The 20861-nt window shown below is 41.4% G+C and overlaps 1 protein-coding gene across 1 annotated transcript in view; it reads right to left on the reverse strand.

Moving 5' to 3' along the window:
• Window positions 1-20431, reverse strand: part of VCL1 (vacuoleless1 (VCL1)) — a 68929-nt gene extending 48498 nt beyond the window's left edge. The window contains exon 1 of the mRNA XM_087681767.1: window positions 19606-20431. Within this exon, the coding sequence (XP_087537893.1) occupies window positions 19606-20379 (774 nt within the window). The 5' untranslated portion in view covers window positions 20380-20431. The remainder of the gene's footprint in view (window positions 1-19605) is intronic.
• Between the last annotated feature and the right edge of the window lie 430 nt (window positions 20432-20861).

The raw sequence follows: 20861 nt of genomic DNA on the forward strand, positions 1-20861 counted from the left end.
TTCGGGTGTGAATGCACCCCTACACTCTTGTACTTTATATATTATCTAAACCTAAAGTGATACACCCCATCATTGTACCAAATATTGATTGTGTCGTACTCTCACTCCTTCAACTCACTCTTCCTACTCTGAACTCTACACTCAGTCAAAGAGGGCAAAGGAGTGCATGCTTCCGGAGACAGGTAATAGTCCATAGGTCAGCCTCGACCAGACAATCAAGCTACGGGATCTGCATCGACTACGGGTCAACGTCAGCAGTCGTCAAGCTGGGTGAGCAGCTGATGAGTTGAGCGAGCAGGTTACAGACTACAAGCAAGTGTCATAGCGCCATGATTTGACACAAGCGACGGGCTGGCTCAGGTGGCCGGCAGTAGTCAAAGGCGACAGGCAACAGTGCAAGCGCAATCAATCTCAACGGGTCTAGCAATCAATAGAGTCAGAACGCACAATCACCTGACAGGCCAGCGCAGACAATGGGCAGCACGTAACATTCATTTTTTGCCCATTATTTATTATTTCCTGCAATTTGTCCTTCTCCTGTTTGCTGCCAAGTATTCATATGCACAAGCACAGTGTGCAATTTTGACCTAGAAATTTGGGGCTTTTCTCGAATTTGGGGACTTTGATGCAGGACAAGACAATCTAACTCAGAAATTGCACATTCAATGCACATTTGTGCGAGAAATTTTGGGGCTTTTCACATTTTAGTGAAATTTCTTCAATTTCATTGAAATTTGTGAACACCAAACCCAAGAAAATTGGGGCTTTTGCAAAATTTCTTCAATTTGTGCAACAATTGCCTGGTATATGCACTTGGATGCATGTATTGATGCAATCTGGATGGATTTTCTTCTAAAAATTTGGGGCTTATGACCGAAATTGTCAAATTTGTGCCTGTGAATGCTTTTGGAGCAAAATTTGCAATCAAATTTTGGGGGATTCACCTGTAATTGGTGCCTTGGCCTCTAAATGTGGCTGTAATTGCTTGTGGAGTGCAGCAATAAACACTCTAATTCTAGAAATCTATTTGCAGATCTGAAATTTCTGCAATCTCTGGATTTTCACTGCCAATTGATACTTGCAATGTACCGTGGTTACATGTGTGACATTTGGGCTTGCATTTAGTGACTTTTGAGTTAATTTAGTATTGCAAATTATGGCTGGAAACAGTAACAGCAGCAATCTTTTGCACATCAAGAAACTTGAGGGTGCACATAATTTTGCAATATGGCAAAAACAATGCTACAATGTCTTGGTGCAAAGAAACGAAGGGAATAAAACGAAGGGAATAAAACTAGCAGATATGGAACATGAAGAGTGGGATGATTTGGATGAGCTTGCACATTCTACCATTGAGCTCTCAGTGTCAGACAACTTGCTCTTTAACATTGAGAAGCAGAATTCACCATATACAATGTGGCAAAGGCTTGAAGAATTGTATGCTTAGAAAAGTACAACCAGCAAGGTTTATTGGCTGAAAAAGTTAATGGACTTTCGCACGAAGGAAGGTACAGTCATGTCTGTACATTTGAACAAGTTCAATTCAATTTTCAGTCAGCTGATTGCTTTGGATTTCCATATTGATGATGAGTTCAAGGCTACTTTACTGCAATCCACTTTGCCTGAAAGTTGGGATACTTTCAGGACAGCTTTGAGTAACTCAAATGCTCAATTGTTGTTATATTCTAATGTGGAGAGTTCTTACTGATGGAAGAACTCAACAGGCAAAATAATTCAGCACACAAGTCTTCTAATGCATTGCACACTAGAGGCAAATTTCAACAAAAGGGCAGTTCTGAAAATAGAGCACGTAGCAATTCTCATGGCAAAAATGTGGAGTGCCATCATTTTGCCACAAATTCAGTAAGAACAAATGCCTTTGGAACAACCAGAACCAGCTATCCGGCATGTTGAACCTGCAAAACAGCAAGCTGTTAATGCAGATTTGCAAGCTGAACAACCAGCAATTCTTGAACATCGGGTCCGTAGGTCAACCAAAGTGCAAAAATAGCCAAATAGGTTTGTTCCTAGTGTCAATTATGTGGTTGATTATGTCATATTGACAGATTGTGGTGAGCTGTCATGCCCAAGAAGCAACGGACAGAAAAAATAGCAAGAAATGGCATAAGGCAATGCTATCAGAGATGGAATCTCTCATGAAAAATGGCACTTGGGATTTTGTGCATTTGCCTAAAGGGCAAGAAATGCTACGCTAAAGGGTATAAGCAAGAACATGGAATTGATTTTGATGAAATCTTTTCGCCTATAGTCAAAATGACTACTTTGCGAACCATCTTGGGCTTGGTTGCATTTGAAGATATGGAACTCATACAAATGGATGTAAAAACAGCTTTCTTACATGGTGATCTGCATGAGAAGATCTATATGCAATGGCCTACAGGTTTTGTTACAAAGGGGAAAGAACACATGGTATGTAAACTCAACAAGAGTTTATATGGGCTAAAACAAGCACTGCGCGAATGGTATCATAAATTTGATACATTTATGCACTTTCAAGGATTCCATCGCTCTCAAGTTTATCACTGCTTATACACCAAGAAGGCAGCAGATGGCAGCCTTATTCTCTTGGTTCTATACGTGGATGACATGTTGATTGCAGGCACCTACAGGGATGTTCATGCCTTGGACTCCTTGAAGCAAAGTTGATGTTCATGCCTTGGACTCCTTGAAGCAAAGTTTACACGATAGCTTCGATATGAAGGATCTTGGTGAGGCCAATCATATTCTTGGCATACATATACTCAGGGACAGATCCAAGGGTCTGCTTTATTTGTGACAACAGGAGTATGTCATTAAGGTTTTGCAGTGTTTCAATAGCCATTGGTGTACCATTGCCTCCATATGTGAAACTTAGTGCAGATGACAGCCCTACATTTGATGATGAAAAGGCTGAAATTGCCAAGTTACCTTATGCTTCAGTTGTTGGTAGCTTGATGTACACTATGGTTGCTACACGTCCTGACATTGCATTTGCAGTGGGAATGGTTAGCAAATACATGGCATATCTTGGCAAAAAGCATTGGGAAGTAGTGAAGGTATCATGAGATACCTTAAGGGCACAAAGGATTTGTGTATTTGCTTTGGTAAGCAGAAATCATCTGTTGTAGGCTTCACGGATGCAAACTATGCCGGTCATCCTGACAGTAGGAAGTCTACTTCAGGATATGTGTTCACGTTCACAGGTGAAGCAATCTCTTGGATATCCAGGCTGCAAAAGTGTGTTGCATTGTCTACTACAGAGACAGAATATGTGGCTGCCACTGAGGCATGCAAAGAGAGTTTATGGCTTTCACGTCTGGTGAGAGAGCTTAGTATTACAAAGGTTCCTATCCACCATTGTGACAGTCAAAGAGTGCTATCATGCTAACATGGAATCATGTCTTTCACGCAAAGACAAAGCACATACAAGTGACGTATCATTTTATCAGGAATATACTTGACAGCAAGAGCATTGAGCTTGTCAAGGTACATATAGATGATAACCCTGCAGACCTTCTCACAAAGGGTCTTCCAACAGAGTGATTTACTCATTGCCGCTAGGTGATGGGGGTTGGATAGTATATGTGTATTCCAACTTTGTACATACATAGATTTAGTTTATTCTTTTCTCTACCTTCAGGCACGTTGCCTTTAGGTGGAAGGTTGTTAGGAATAAAGGCTCGCCATGCCTTTTACGGTGTTCAGGTGTGAACGCACCCCTACACTCTTGTACTTTATATATTATCTAAACCTTAAGTGGTACACCCCATCATTGTATCAAATACTGATTGTGTCGTACTTTCACTCCTTCAACTCACTCTTCCTACTCTAAACTCTACACTCAATCTGTCCTATACTCTGTCTCAATCCTAGCAAGTGCCATCATTTCTATCCCTCTATCTAGAACCACTTCACCACCTCGTCTAGCATTTCATTGGCAACCACCCGCTGATGGACATATGTAATAGTGGCCACATCCTTAGTCATTCCTCCTTTAGACTTCTATTGCATTCACTCATATACACACCCTCGTTGCACATCTTTCATTTAGCTTTACTTTTCTATATTGGTCTACTTTGAAGCATCTCGCTACTAAACTCTATTTTGCAAATTCTAATCTCTCTTGCAAGGCTTTTATATTCCAATGCAAGGCTAACATCCAAGTCCGCATCAGTCCTTCTTCGCTAGAAATATGGGATGCATATTGTTCCTTCATGGTTTCATCTTCCCAAGAGATTTGCTCTTACCAACATGGAGGATTCCCCTCCCGAGGTAGATCGTGCAACCTCTCTATTGATGCTACCATGGCGGTAGCTTGTACCTTGCTCTTCCAGTCAGAAGTGCTTTATCCTCATCTTCATCTTCATCATCATGATTCTCAACACCACACAAAGACTGACATCGGGCTCCTCTTTCTCCTTCGGCCTCAACATCCAAGGTTGAGAGGGTTTCCTACCCTTTCATAGCATTCTACAGGTTTCATCACTTGCCTTCAACATTGGCCTCCCCACCCCTGTTGTACCTTCTCCTTTGCATTGCATGATTTCATCATCTTTGTAAAGGGCGCTTAGGTAAGTGAACAATTTCCCCACAAGGAACATTGTCCAAGTGGCATTTGTTGCATGCCTATTCTCATCATGTGGCATAATACTTTGCATCTCACTATGCAAAGCACCCCTCAGAGAATCCTGAGCTATCTCCATCGATGGTTCTTTACCACCTTACCCTACATTACCCTTTCTCTCATCCTTGACACCCTCAAGTGGTTGGGCTAGCTTGTTTGTTTTGTGATGTGTTGGATCTAACCATCCCTTTTTGTTCTCCCCACGAGACATAATTACTTGAAAGGCCACAAACCATATCTTCTCCACCTCCCCAAAAAAAGAGGAGTTTAATATAGTTCCATCTGTCTTTGTAGGTCCTGGTAGGCCACTGGACAGCCAACAAACACCCTTTTATCCGATACCTTCGTCTCTCTAGGGTGTTCGCTTGGGCTCCCCTAGTAAGATAACCATCGCCTCTGTAGCCTTGGCCTCTATAGTCTTGGTAGGCCACTAGGCAGCCAACATGCATCCTTTATATGATGCCCTATCTATTTTGGGCTTGAGTATTTCTTTCAATCTCTTTCTAGTTCCAATTTTAGGCCTAAGAGGAGGTATTGAGCTTTAGATTCATTATCCACTAATTAGCTCTTTAAAATATCCCCAAAACATGTAAATTACCAAAAGTGTCATTAGGGAAGCAATTTTAGAGAGTTTCTATCATAGTTGTCAGGTATGAAAGATACGATACAGTATGGTACGATAAAATACAGTACTAAATGGTACCTTATGATTTCATAAGGTACAGTACGATATTAGTACCAAAAAATTTTAACATGATTTTTTTAAAAACCATAAATCATTAAATGATAGAAAACATGTTTAAAGTGAAATAGCCATTTCATTACAAAATAAGATGAATACATAAGGGTGACCACCGTGGTCGCATGGGCTGCGCAAAACATGCGATATAACTACAGTCTAGACTCTAGTGTGTCATAGTGGCATCATGCATGTGAATACAATGATAGTAGATACAAAAAGAGAGAGACCTATGAATCTATGATGAGACATCACTATCATTATCATCATCATCATCATCAAAACCATCTAAGTGCTCATCAAGAGAGTTTGAAAATGACTCCTCGACATTGGATGATGAGACACACTCATACTCATCCTCACTCATGAGGTTAGCATCATCATCAAATGATGGCTCCCTACGTAGCAGCTGTGTAGGCAAGGGGAAGATGTCATCATGAAGCACAGGATGTGAGCTACTAGAGCCATGCCTTACATATGTCTATAAGCCACTCGAACCACCTCTCCTCCATGTTGGAGGGCATCAAATGACCATACCCTTGCTACCACCTACTCGAACTCCTCACCCACGAGCACGCTGCCTGCGAGTGTTACAAGTATCTGCTGCTATAAGCTCTCTATAGAGCTCTTCAAAAATCATCTCCTCCTCCTCGTCCATCTCTTGATGTATACTTGGAAGAGTGTTACCCGTCAACTTGAATGTATCAACATTCACCTACACAATGCGCATAAGATTGTAAATGCGAAAGTCTAAATTGCAAAGTATAAACTTCAAAGTTCAAAGTTTTTTTTTTTTTTTGGTTAAGTGTAACTTTACCTGCTTCGGACTACCCATTGACAGATAACTCTGAGAAAGACCATAAAAGCCAGAGAAAGCAGTCCGGATGAATGAGCACGAGTGATTCCTTTTACCTCCCAGCCTTGCCTAGTATATTGCTGGCCAGACCATCGCGATCCGATTGCCAGCCGTCAAACCTTGGTGAGTCCTACTATTCTTGGACTCTCTTTATTTCTAGGCTCCCCTTAACCCCGTTCGGGCGCCCAAGAGCCCGGACGGTCATCCTCGTACGTGTTCCCCTTGATTTACCTTAATGTCACATTAAATGTCACTTTAATGTCACATTCAATATTTGTAACCTTAATGTCACATTAAATATCACTTTAATGTCACATTAATGTCACATTTCCTTCCCCTTAAGAATCGGTTTCGTCCTCGAAAACGATACTTGAAAGGTCTAACTGTAAATCGGGAAACCTTTTCTTTAAAGTACTTACTCGCTCCCATGTTGAGCTTTCTTCTGAACAATCTTTCAACTTAACCAAACATTCTTAATAAATAGTATTCCTTGTTCGTCTGTTACGAACATTTAATATTCTTTCTGGTTCATGTGGATTAGATTGGTCATTTAATAGCTCCTCAATGTCATCATTTAAGATTAGATTATCCAAATCACCCAGCTTCTTCCTTAATTTACTTACATGAAAAACTGGATGTATTTTACTACCAACAGGTAGTTGGAGCTTGTAAGTCAATTCTCCCACCTTTTTAAGTATTATGAAAGGACCACAATACCTCGGTGAAAGCTTTGGACATTGTCCCTTTTTCATAGTTTTAGTTTGTTCAGGCACCTTAAGATAGACCAATTCTCCTTCTTCAAAGGAGATGTCTCTTCGGTGAGGATCTGCATATGCTCTAGCTCGATTTTTAGCATTTTTAATATTTTCTTGAGCAAATTTTAACATACTATTCATATCCTCCAAAAAGTCTTTAGTTGCCTGAACCTTTTCCTTATGCAGTCCTACTGCAAAAGGAGCTCTGGGCTGAAACCCATAAATGGACTATATCCAGTGGAAGAGTGCTTGGCACTCTTATATGCAAACTCTGCTATCGGTAAATACTCTTCCCAATTAGTTTGCCTTTTACTTACATATGCCCTAAGCATATCTTCAAGAATTTGGTTAACCCTTTCAGTTTGCCCATCTGTTTGCGGATGATCCGTCGTACTCATGCTAAGTTTAGTATCCAATTTCCTAAATACCGCACGCCAAAATTGGCTATCAAATTTTCTATCCTGATCAGAAACTATATTTGTCGGAAGGCCATACAATCGGTATATGTTCTCTACGAACAATCTAGCCAATTCTGGTGTTTTAACATCAGTTGAAGTTGGAATAAACCTAGCCATTTTGGTTAACCTATCCACAATCACCCACACAGAGTCGTGCCCCCTCTGTGTTCTAGGTAAAGCAACAATAAAGTCCATGGAGATACTCTCCCATTTTCCCGAAGGAATCTCTAGTGGATGGAGAAGTCCTCCCATTTTCAATCTTTTAGCTTTATTAACCTGGCATTTATTACATTTGACCACATAGTCAAGGACGTCCTTATTCATTCCAGGCCAATAGAACTGCCTTTTAATAAAACTATAAGTCTTATTAACTCTTGGATATCCTGCGCTAGGGGTATCATGACACTCAAAGAGTATCTGGCGCCTTATTTCTATATCTTTCGGGACACATACCCTACCCTTGTAGAGTAAATAACCATTATCAATGGTAAAATTCTTCCACTTGAATCTAGTTTGAGCAACCCCTGATGCTCCATTTCCTTGTTGAACATCGTCAGATATTCCTTCCTCAGTAGAAGCACTTTCATTTGGATCCCCATTTTTTATTGCTTCCCATATGTTGGAATATGCCGGATCAACCTAGCATTTCCCTTTTAAGGATTCAAGCAAGTTGGAAGTGAACTGAGTAAAACTCAATTCATTAATGATGGGCATTCTGCTGAGTGCATCAGCTACTATATTATACTTTCATTTTCTATATCTTATCTCATAGTCGAACTCTTGGAGGAGTTCGGCCCATCTAGCTTTACGCCCGTGTAAATCCGGTTGATCATTAAGCCACTTAATGCTTTCATGATCCGATAAAATCAAAAGTTTGACACCATACAGATAGTGCCTCCATTTCTTCATTGCATGTACTATTGCATACAGCTCCCTCTCATAAACAGAATAATTCTGTTTTGTACGATCTAATTTCTTGCTTTCAAAAGCAACTGGTCGACCTTCTTGTAATAAGACCGCGCCTATCGCCTTATCACTGGCATCAGCTCCAACCAGAAACGGTTTATTGGGATCCACAATTAATAGTACTGGAGCTGTAGCAATAGCTACCTTAAGTTTTTGAAAACTTTCATTTTGGTCTGTTCCCCAATTAAAACTTTTTCATTTCCCTTTAAGTTGGTCTGTCATTGGAACAGCTATTTTGGCATAATCTCGAATGAATCTACGATAAACTCCAGATAAACCTAGGAAGATCTGCAGCTCTTCCAGGTTCCTTGGAGGTGCCCATTCAATAATTGCCCTTACTTTTTCTGGATCCATGTTGATTCCCTCTTTCGAGATAATATGCCCCAAATATTTCACCTCTTGTGCAAAGAATTCACATTTAGTTTTCTTCGCATAAAGGGAATGTGTTCTTAACAGTTGGAATACTAATTGTAAGTGTTCCAAATGTTCTTCTCTTGATTTACTAAAGATCAAGATATCATCCAAGAAGACTACTACAAAATGTCCTAGATAGGGCCGTAAAACACTATTCATCAACTTCATAAAGGTAGCTGGTGCATTAGTGAGGCCAAAAGGCATCACCAAAAAATCATAATGCCCGTATCTAGTACGAAATGCTGTCTTGGGAACATCTTGTGCCTTAATTCTTACTTGGTGATAACCTGATCTTAAATCTATCTTTGTGAAGAATTTTGCCCCTTGCAATTGATCAAAAAGATCTTCCATTCTGGGCATAGAAAATTTATTCTTCACCGTTATTTTATTAAGTGCTCTATAGTCAACACAAAGTCGCATAGAACCATCTTTCTTCTTTACCAATAAAATTGGTGAAGCCCACGGTGAATTACTGGGTTGTATAAACCCTTTATCAAGGTAATCCTTAATTTGTCTTTCAACTTCTTGATATTGTGTTTCACTTAACCTATACGGTGGTTTAGAAATAGGGTGTGTATCCTTATTTATGTCAATTGGGTGATTTATATCACCCCTATCTGGTGGAAGGCCACTTGATAAATCAGAAGGAAACACATCTTTAAAATCATCTAACAAACTACTTAATTCATTATTAACATTCAACTCACAAACATAAGAAAATTGTTGCTTTATATTACAGAAAGTAAAAGTGTTCTGTACAGGAAGAGACCATAACATATATACCTCACACACTTCCGTCTTTATCAGCTTCTGAACTTCAGTAGAACACAGCAAAGGATTATCAGACACTTCATGTTCACCTTGAATGACAAAAGTCTTACCATCCCTTTCAAATTCCAGTGTATTATGGTGATAACTACGTTTTAAGGATGGTTCCAATCCCCATAGCCACTCCCTCCCTAGAGCAATATCAACTCTTTACATGTTCATAATTTGGAAATCAAGTTTATCTTTATATCCTTGAATCTCAATTTCCAAATTGGATACCATTGTATCCCATATTTTATTGTCTTGGCCTTGCATCATATGAACAACATATTGATGCCCACTCTTTTGTTGGGGAAGTTTCAATTTTTTGACAAGCGCATAATTAATAAAATTATGTGTAGCAGAGTCATCAATCATGACTCTAACTCTCTTTCCAGCTATCAATCCATGTACTCTAAGTAAATCATGTGGCCCAAAAGTAGGCTGCCACATAGAAGTTGATATACAACACTTGTGTTGTACATCCATGTGCAAGACCTCTAAAGATTTGTACTTTTCATGCCCCTGTAATTCTAAGGTCTGCACTACATGGATTTGTTTTTCTTTTCCCTTGCCCTTGTCCTTATCCTTTCCTTTGTCTTCCCCCTTTTTCTTTTGAGGGCAATTCCAAGCAGCATGGTTAGGGGATAGGCAATTGAAACACAACTTTCTTTCTTGGCCTTATCAAAGTCACTTAACTTTGGCCTCACATATGGTTTCTTTTCAAAAGGTTGTTTTTTACCCTTAAAGAATGGCATTTTCCTTTTAAATTTGCCCACAAATTTTGAGGTTTCCAATTCCTTAGACTTGGGCTCCGTATCAGTGAGACTAGTGAGTGTACCTGGACCCACATTATCTTCATTGATTAATGCAAATTTAATTGCCTCTTCCAGCGTCTTAGGTGAACTCCTTTTTACTTCCTTTTTACAGGCCTTATCTAGTCCCCTAATGAATCCTCTTGTTTTTTGAAATTCATCTATTCCTTCCAATTTGAGGATTATCTCACGATATTCCTCCAAATATGTCAACAGGGGTCTTCCCTTTTGTCTAACATAATCCCAATCTTCCCAATTTCTTTCCATTTCATTTTCAGGAAGGAATTCTTTCAAAAAGACGGATTCAAATTAAGCCCAAGTTTCAGGTATTTTATTTGCCTCCTTTAAAGTTCGCCACCACTTATATGCTTTGGGCCCCAAAGTTAAACTAGCCTCCAGTGCTTGGAGATGTGGTGGGGTATTTTTAAGTTTATGTAAATCTTCCCATTTTTGGAGGAAATTAAAGATTGTATCTTTATTTCTATCTTGTTCCTCCCCGTGAAACTGAGGGGGTTTCATATCCTTTAAGACTGGATTATCCCTCAACTTATGGTGGGGTTCCTTAGGATCTCGCATAGTCACATCTAAATCTTTCGATGAAGATGGGACATCCGAGGTTTCTATCTTATTTTTATCTCTTTCTAACAATAATGTTAATTGAGATTTTATTTCAGTGAGTGTTTGGGTTAAAAATTCCATTTGAACCCCCTGAGCTTGCACACGAGTAGTAAGATCATCAAATTGTTCTCGTGTAGCAAAAAATTCTTCCCACTGTTCTTCTTGCATCTCTGGTTCATGGGGATCTACCATAGGGTGGTCCCCAGAACTAGAACCTTCCATTACTCTCTCTTTCCCTTTTTCTGCATTAATATACTGGAATTTGAAAGCAAAGATAAGAAATTTGCATACAAAGTAAAGTACTTCCCTGGTTTTAATGACAGGGCAGCTGCTGCTGGATTTATTAGTAAGCCCGAAGAGTGATGAACAATCGTTATCTTCCCGGACTAAACCAGTCACGCTGAAAATGAAGTTCTTCGGCAGAAAACGGGACGATCACTTGGACCACAAATATGTCTTTAATATGTGTGACAAATCTGACTGATTTCAGTCCGTTGGTGGCGATTTAAATGCTGGCCCAGTCGGGAGGAAACAATATTACTGCAAAATTGCTCCTTGAAGACAGTTGTGTGACATATATAGCCTGAATGCTAGCTGGTACTTATCATCACGACTACAGCAGTCGTCTTTATGTTTCGCCTCACAGCTGACGCCTTTTCACATTTCGTCTTTTGTTGACCACAATCAGATCCCTTTTCACCTTACACCGGGTCGTTTTTCCTCACGCCTGGTCGTTTCGCCTCACGTCGGTCATTTCGCCTCACGCCTGGTTGTTTTGCAAAGTGTCACACTTACGTGACGTGGCACACCACAAGTGACTACTTCGAAAGAAGCTTCAACGACTAACGAATGGCGGGCGACCCTCAATCAACTAGCGACCTGGCGGGCGACGGGTGACCTGACAGATGACAGACGTCCTGACGAGTGACAGACGACTTGGCGGATGACGGATCATGTCCGTTGATCCATAGGCTCTGATACCAATGACAGATGACTCTGGGAAGGACCATAAAAGCCAGAGAAAGCAGTCCCGATGAATGAGCACGAGTGATGCCTTTTACCTCCCAGCCTTGCCTAGTATATTGCTGGCTAGACCATCGTGATCCGATTGCCAGCCGTCAAACCTTGGTGAGTCCTACTATTCTTGGACTCTCTTTATTTCTAGGCTCCCCTTAACCCCGTTCGGGTGCTCAAGAGCCCGGACGGTCATCCTCGTGCGTGTTCCCCTTGATTTACCTTAATGTCACATTAAATGTCACTTTAATGTCACATTCAATATTTGTGACCTTAATGTCACATTAAATATCACTTTAATGTCACATTAATGTCACACCCATGCTCATCATAGCCCTCATCATGCATAAGTTAGTGCGGCAATAGACTAGCCGCTCTAATTATCGAATGCTAACCCGATTGCGAATCTTCATGTGAATGAGAGAATAGACACTCCAATTTCTCTCATATGCACCCGAAGAGTAATCTTGGGCAAGGACCCTCATGGCTAAGGACTGAAGGGTCTCCAAAGCATATCCAAAGTTTTGCCACCAAAATAAAGGCTTCACAAGTGACTCTCTCCTCCAACAAGTGGGAGAAGCAAAAGCCACATGCCCTCTCTGATCTGCATAGCATCCTAGCTCCTCTAGCACTATATTGTGGTCATCCACATGCACCACACGAGTCAAATAAGCAAGCTAGTCCAAACAGAACTCTCTATCATCCATGACAGTCGGCGACTTGTAGGTCGGATATACCAATGCGACAAAACCACAGATGGGCTTATGTATCCATGGACATCTCCTCTCTGCTATCTCTAAAACATGTGCACGTTGTGTCTCTGTAGTGATCATTGTACAAGCACGTGCCTCCACCAATGCCGCTCTAAAGAAGTGAATGACAAGGCCCATGGTGAACCCCTCACAATCACTCATATATAACACCTATAAAAGGGAGTCACGACAATGACAACGGCACGGAGTTTTTGCCAAAACTGCTCATTAAAGCACAAGCGTGCATGGATTTGGCCTTCTCTGTCTCATGCTCATCCCACTCATTCCATAGAGTAGACACCACTGTCTGGCCCAAGGCAGACCGCACCTCATAAAGACACTCCAACAATAACCACATATAAGCAAACCGAGTTAAAGAAGGCTTCTTCAACTCCAGTGTGCTATGCTCACGATACATCGCAAGCACCTTTATCTTTACCGTGAAGAAGTAAACAACTAATGTAGCTTTGCGGACCACCCTCTTCACCCACTTGAGCTTCCCAATGTCCTCCATGAGCAAGTCCAAACAACGACTTGCACATGAAGTCCACACAATCGTGAGAAACTCGGCCTTAAGCAAACGGCCCATGCGCCAACAATTTGATGCATTGTCGGTAACAAGTTGCACCATATTCAAGGGGCCCACCCACAACCACAATTTACAAATTACAAATATACTAACAATACGTGGAGATTAGAGAGAGAAAGAGAGACTCGAGAGTTCAGCCTTCAAGTTTCAACTTTCAAGATTCAAGAATAAAGAGAGATGGGGTTGGGGCCCGGGGGGAAAAGAAAGAATCGAGATAGATATTAGAGAGGATTTAGAAATTAGAATAGAGACATAGATAGTTATGCATAAATCAATTATAATAATGAAAGAAAGTGAAATAAATTTAAAAGGCAATGACAAATGTATACCTCAATGATAGCTTGCCGAATGTGGCGGTAGATGAATGCGCATGTCATTTTCCTCCCCCTCTTATCGATATCTACAGCTTGCAAAAAGTAAGTGCCGAGTGGACATGAGACAAGTATGTTGATGATGCCCCACTTCTTATGATCACTCCATCCGCCAGTAAGAATGGAGCAACCATATTTTATCCATGTGACCCGAATAGGATCAAGGGCTCTATCAATCCTCTCCTTCTCTTCATCAATGTTTTTCGTCCTCATGTCGTTGTATGTGACATTGATCCATCCTTCACATGGATCCACATTGGCAATGGCTTTTACCATCTTCTTCCATTGCTCTTACCTTAGGACGTTGAATACAAGATTGCACTCAATCACCATGCGTGCAATTTAAATGTCCGCAAGGCATTGCCTTTCTCTCTCCATGCACATGACTGATATCGAGAGAGAGGATTGTCTCTCCAGCATCACATGAGCCTCCACTCTGTCTTTTACCAGAGCCGGATGTGGATGTGGAGCTCCCGCCACCAATGGTAGAGGCCTCTCCCGCATCAGTTGAAGATACACCCACATTCAATGCTTCCTCGTTAGTAGGCATTGGAGTTGGTGCTGATAAGCCACTTCCTTCTCCTCTTGCGGATCCCCCTCTCATCTTGGAGAGAATCTCCTCCGTGATGTTTTGAGGGAACTCTTTGCATGGAGCAACTTCCCCCCCGTCTTAGGACAATATTGGAGAAGCCGAGTTGCACCACTTGTATAGCACTTTCTACAATGCTTGCATGTCCAATGGTGGGAGTTCTACTTCTTTGTGTCCCTCTCCACATGATCACGTGCAAATTGAAGGCCTCGTGCTTCTCAGGAGTCATGGTGCCGATGACGAATGAGGAGACCGGGGGAAGAGAGAGAGATAGAGAGAGAGAGAGAGAGTGAGTGAATGAGTGAGTGAGTGAGATGCTTGAGTCTCGACTCTTGAAACTTGAAAGTTGAAAGAGATGGAGAGGCCCGAGGGTTGGGGTAAAGTTGAAAGAACAAGAGTGAGAAAGAGAGGATGGGAGATGAGAATGGCAAATGCTTTGATAGGGTGCGGTCTCGTGCCGCTACGCGTACACAGTGCAAAAAACGCTAGAGTGCATTGTCATTCGGCTTTCTTATTGATCTAGAGAGTCAATGCCATATTAGTCATTAGTGTCAATGTCCATAGTGTGGATGGTTCAAAAATACTAGATTTTTAGACAAGTTTAGCCTATTTTTGATATTTTAGATATTATTTCTTGTAAATATCCAAAAGCTGTAGACAACTTCTAGAATAGGATGACAAGTAAAAAAAGCAAGTGGCTTTCAACCATTTTTGGGGAATTTTATGCAAAAAGAAGGATTGGCGAAATCGTACAACACGCGATCGCAGTTTACAAGCAACAAAAAGTACTCTGAACTGGGAGAAGAAGAAGGAGTGATCTGGGAGAATTCTAACCAAGTGTCTTGGTATTTTACCCCCCTTTCGGAGCCAACGGAAGCATCAGATTGGCAGTCTAAACAACAGAGAAGAAGCTACTGTTTGATGTACGTTTTTGGTCTACGAGGGATTCATCTTCTCAAGATGCAAAAAATGACAAGCTTCGTCTCTATGAGTATTCTTCTACATCTTCTATTTTTTCGAAACCCTTCTCTTTCATCAATTGCTCTCCCAGATCTCCCTTCACCCTACTGTCTCTTACCCCCGTGGTAGACTTTCGACCCCAAACATTCCGACAATGGGATAGAGGGAATGGTAGATTAGATTTGAGAATAGCAAATGCTTTGATAGGGTGCGGGAAAGAGCAAATGGAAGATGAGAATGACAAATCACAAGTCCATTCAAGATCCAAGAGAGAAAGATGAGAATGGTAAATGCTTGCTAAATTGGTATGGAAGCATTGAGGAGAGGAGTACCTTTTGTAGATGAGAGAAGGGTCACTTCAAACAATCAAATAGGGGTCAACAGTCAAAGAGGCCTGTCAGCTGGATGGAATCCAAGGAGAGCTAGGGAGGAGTGCGTAGCTGGAAAAGGGGGTGAGATGAGGTATCCAAGGCTTCCCACCCCCCCAAAAAGTGCCACGCAAGTGGAACGCGCCGGATTAAAGGCAACAAAACGCGAGAGGACACACAAACCCAACGGCAAAAGTGGCCCCGTTTTATCGTATGAATCTATACAAATGCATACCATACAGTACGGTATGATTAGTATCGTACGACGTATGGTTTCTATGTCCCACATGCAAAACCCTAATTTGGGAGGATCCTTCTACATCTATAAATGGACACACTACCTACCATTCAACCCCATCCTTGTGTGCAAGCTTGTCACTTCCATATGCAAATTTCAGCCATCAACCACCTTCCTTCTATAGTCCAACCCTTGCCAACTGCAACACCATCCTCTCCAACACCTAAACTCCATCCTTGCTGCCACCTTGCTACCTAGAGGCCTCATACTGCTGTTTTTTCAACTAACAATTGTCGCCTACAGTTTCCTCATCATCAACACCCCTGATCAACTTGCGCTTACAACTCCAAACTTCACGACAGGTTGATCTCCATGTGGCGACTAAATTAGCCTGTGTTTTTGTAGCTGGTGTGGTTGCTTACATCAACTTCCACTTCCTCTATTGTCGTCTGGGTCTCCTACTACCTTGGCAATCAACGTTTTGCACTTTCCTACACTCTAATCACTCCAACTAGTAGTTAGAGCACTCAGCATCCATCTTTGGTAGATGTCACACTTCGACACTCTTCAACTCTGCCCTTGAGCATTCTATATACTCTTACATTCATTTACATCATTCATTCACTTTAGATTTCTTCTTTCTTTTTCTCTTTTAGTGCTTGAGTTTTAGATTTTGTTTTTAGGGTTTAGTTTTACACGTCACTGTCTGAGTCTTTGTGTTTTAATCTTGGTAATATTTTCTATGTTGCATCAATGCAAACCCTAGCATATCTTTACACTCGGTTAGTGACTCGCTATTATATACGATTGTCTCAAGACTTAGTGTATGGATTTCATTTTCCGAGCATTCTTCTAAGTTCTCTTTGTATTGTTCTCTTCTTTGCAATCTTTTCCTTCTCTTATGTCATGCAATTTATTACAACAAATTTACACACTTCCATCGCTACACCCATTTCTGACAACATTAAGCAATCATCCATTGGCAGTATTCATCACCAAGCCAGTCCATGCTCTCCAAGCCAATGACTTTACTCAATTTTACATCATCATCTTCAGCCACCCTAAAACCAGTTTTCCTCCTCAAAGAGGCTAGTAATAACTTGATTTAATTATAATTACAGCAAGTAAATAAATTACTTAAACTGAAATGCATACTTTACCACTTTAATCTTGGACAATGGACAACTTGTTGGCCCCAAAATTGCGCACGTTGCAATATTTTTTTATCTTCAATTACAAATGGATGGAGTATAACTAAGATTCACTAGTCTCTTCCACTAATCCAAGTGCCTCTTGCTGTCATAAATGACTAGCAAGCTTTCAAACCAATCTAGCCTTCACCCTACTCCTTGCGAGACAAATTTGGCCCCAAATTGAAATTAGATGGTTGGCCTCTTGAACCTCCATGAAATTCTTCAATTTCAACTATTAGAATTAAAGTCTTAGGCCTTCATTTTTGAGCATGCATCTCGAGGCAGCTATCAAAACCCTAATTTCTTCTATAAATTAGGATTTACTATAGAGATTGATTGAAATCTCTTTCTCTGATGACTCACATTGCTGGAAAATGCTAAGGAAATCCTAGAAATGGCTAGAGAATGAGAGAATGTTGTAGCAAGAGAAATTTCTAATTTTCTTCACAAAAACCACCTCCAATCTGTTGCCACCCTAATCAGGAGAGCCTAACCTGAAGTTGCCTTCAATCTAAGAACCAAAAATGGCCGTCGTTAGCCTCCAACTGCTGTTGACTGGCTGGTTTGGCCCTTCTAGGACTATTGCTTGCTGGTACAGGGCTTCAAACAGCTATTTCAAAATTCTAGACAAGTTTCAATGTGTACAATAGTTTAGAAGCCTCTCCTCCCTCTCCAACAACCTCCTTCTCTCTAACAATTGCTAAAATAGGCTTCCACCAGCACCCGAAAACTTATTTCCAACTTGCATGGGTAAGTTTTGCCAAGTCCCAGCCTTCTAATTCTATTTTCCAGCATCATCTAGCTTATTAAATTAATTTTTAAAATATTGATTTTGAAAAGTAATTTAATCATTTTTTTAGTCCTCAAAATTTTCACTAGACAATAAGTAAATTGGCTAGGCCAATTTGTCTCCAAGTGTCCCTAGGTAATAATTGACCCTTAGACTAGCATTAATTTATTAACTAATACCCAAATCTAACATGGGTACCACCTAGTACCTGTCACGAATAACTTATTACAACTTTTGCCTTTTGCACCATCTAATATCTCTAGGTCATGGGTCCCACACTAAGAAATAATTGACTTGCACCTCGCATATGCAAGTCACATTTGCACATTTCATTAACTTTTATTCAAACTCGTAACAAGCCCTACCATTGCCCAATGTGTTGCCTGCTCCAACCATCACTTATGCTCAACTTCATTGTTTTCTACCAACATTATAGTAGCCAGATTGCATTCTCCATCCAACCAGTCAATCTGATAGCTTCCTCTCTCTTGGGGTCAATAAACTATTGTATTTTGTAAGTTTACAATAGCCCCAAGTGGCAGCCCTTGAGTCTCAACCTTCACTCCTTTCGCATGCGCGACTGCATGATGAGCACCTCAAGTTCCAATTGATGCAACACTTCTCGACCTCAAGCAAGAATGTTCCAGTTGCTCCCTATTCTCTCCACTCATATTGAAACTCCATAAAGTGTTCTGAGTAAACCATACACTCGTATTTTTAGTTGTGTTATTTGAAAGTGTAATGGAAGTAAGTTCACTAGGGAGACCCCAATTACCCATTTAGCTTCCACATATAAAATCGACATCAAAGCTTCAAGCCTCTCCAAGAGGTGATTCTAAGAACCAATAAAGTAAGACAGCCATAAGAAAATTGGTTTCAAGCATGAATATACGAGTTCTTCATCTCCAAGTCCAAATCCCCCAGTCCATCAAAGATTCGGCTCCTTTAGAGCCGAATGCAACAATTGATGACCATCCTCCATAAGGATCAACAAGAAAATGCCTCTCCCTCTTATGGGAGCTTTTGATCAAGATGCAATTGAAGCATCAGGCTTACATGAAGGCTCAAGCATAGAAGCTCATTGCACTTCAGCAAGAACATGAAGTTTGGGATCAAAGCCGCCATGACAACATTGAGAAGCAAGAGCACATGCATATTGAAATGAAGGCTAAGCATGAGCCATTCAAGTTCAACAGGTAGCACGCTAGGCTAAACAGGATGAGGCAACAACACAGTATGACGTTGCCTTGCAGTCATTAGCTACTGAGATAGTCCACATCACTTTTGATGGTGAAGTACTTGCAAGAACATAGAGTTTACCAAAGTAGGGTGGGTCATTGTTTAGTTGTGTCCCAAACAATGTAGATTTAACACCTATTGACATTGCTAGCAAGAGTCACATGACTACCCATTGTTTCTCTACTTGAATTTCTGCATATTCTAGTAGGCTCAAAGGTAGAAATGCCATAGGAACCTGACCCAACACTCATGTGAATGTTTTCATGTGGCAAACCACAACTAGCCTGCTTTGCTACTTTGAAATGAAAGAAGGTTCATGTGACACCTTTGCTTCATAAACATCGACGTAATGATTTTCAAAGCAAAAGCTTACAAGTAAACATACTATTTGCCAGGGACGACCTTTCTCTAGTTACATAGTAAAGTTTTTATCCAATCACAAAAGATCACCTGTGTATTGAACTCTGATATTTTTCTGGTGAAGTCACTTGACACCACCAGCGACCGTCCATCGTGTGTGAAACAAGCAACGAATTTTCCATTTGACGACATGGCCATCTTCTGCAGAGGTCCAAGACCCATGCCCTGCTCTTGGACAGTATCCACGTCAACCCTCAAGATCGAAATTCCCACAGCAAGGAGCACCTCCAAATACCCTGTGTCCGTGTGATGGGGTTCAACGACAAGCATACAGAGGGGCTGATCATCAAGGTTCGGATTTGCAAGCTTCTGGACTTGCGGTGCGTGGAGATCCGGTATTGCAAATAGTTGATTGCTTTCAGTCAGGCACACTAAGCCATTGCCCCAAATGCTGCACTCTGCAACACCTTGGTCCCAACATTCCTTCCCGAGGGAGAACTGCTGCTCCAGAAGCTCGCCATGGATGTTGTACTGGAAGACCGTGCCATCCTGTACGACGCAGAGCAAGACCTCATCATCCGTCCATCCAAGGCCAATCAGGCGGCCCCCCGGGCGGTCCCATGGCACGGATGCGAGAAGAACGCCCGCAGCAGAGAAGATAAGCAGGCGGGGCCGGGCAGATTCGGCACGGAGCTGCAGGATCTTCGACTCGTCCCGGATGATGGCGATGGGGCCTCCAAAGCGGGCACAGGCAACCTTGTGCCTGCTGAGGTCGATGTTCTCCCATCGCATGGTGTAGACCTCCTGCTTCCGGTAGAACCTGTTGTGGAGGATCTGCCATTCCGCAGCTATGGAGACTGCCATTGCTGGCACGACAAACAGAGGACAACCGATTCAGGACTTTGTTGGGTTTTATATGCTTTCTGAACTAGAGTAATAATTAGTAGTAATAATAGGAGAAACTAGGTGATGTAGCGATGAAGGCCTGTGTACCCCCCACTACTAGAAGTAGAGCTAGTAGTTCTATGGGTCCCCCCCCCCCCCCCCCAACACCCAAGTATATGGACTTGTGTGGAGGGGCTTTGATCGTAGAAGCTTGGAGTCACGCTGGAGTTCATACCTGTGTAAACCCTGGTGTCCCCTACAACAATTTGTGGGGCACACAATTTTTCCAAAAGAGTATAACTTCAAAATAGGAAAAAACGCTTAGAAAAGCATTTTGGGATGGAAAGAGAGAGAGAGAGAGAGAGAGAGAGAGAGAAAGATTTTCGTATGGTGCACGTAGTGAAACTTGAGGGAGTTGATGTAGCCCCTCTAAAAATAGAGGGACTATAAAGATTAGGTGA

Source organism: Lygodium microphyllum, chromosome 7 (genome assembly GCF_053477565.2).
Source record: "Lygodium microphyllum isolate KBCC chromosome 7, Lygodium_microphyllum_v1.1.10, whole genome shotgun sequence".
Lineage (NCBI taxonomy): Eukaryota > Viridiplantae > Streptophyta > Polypodiopsida > Schizaeales > Lygodiaceae > Lygodium > Lygodium microphyllum.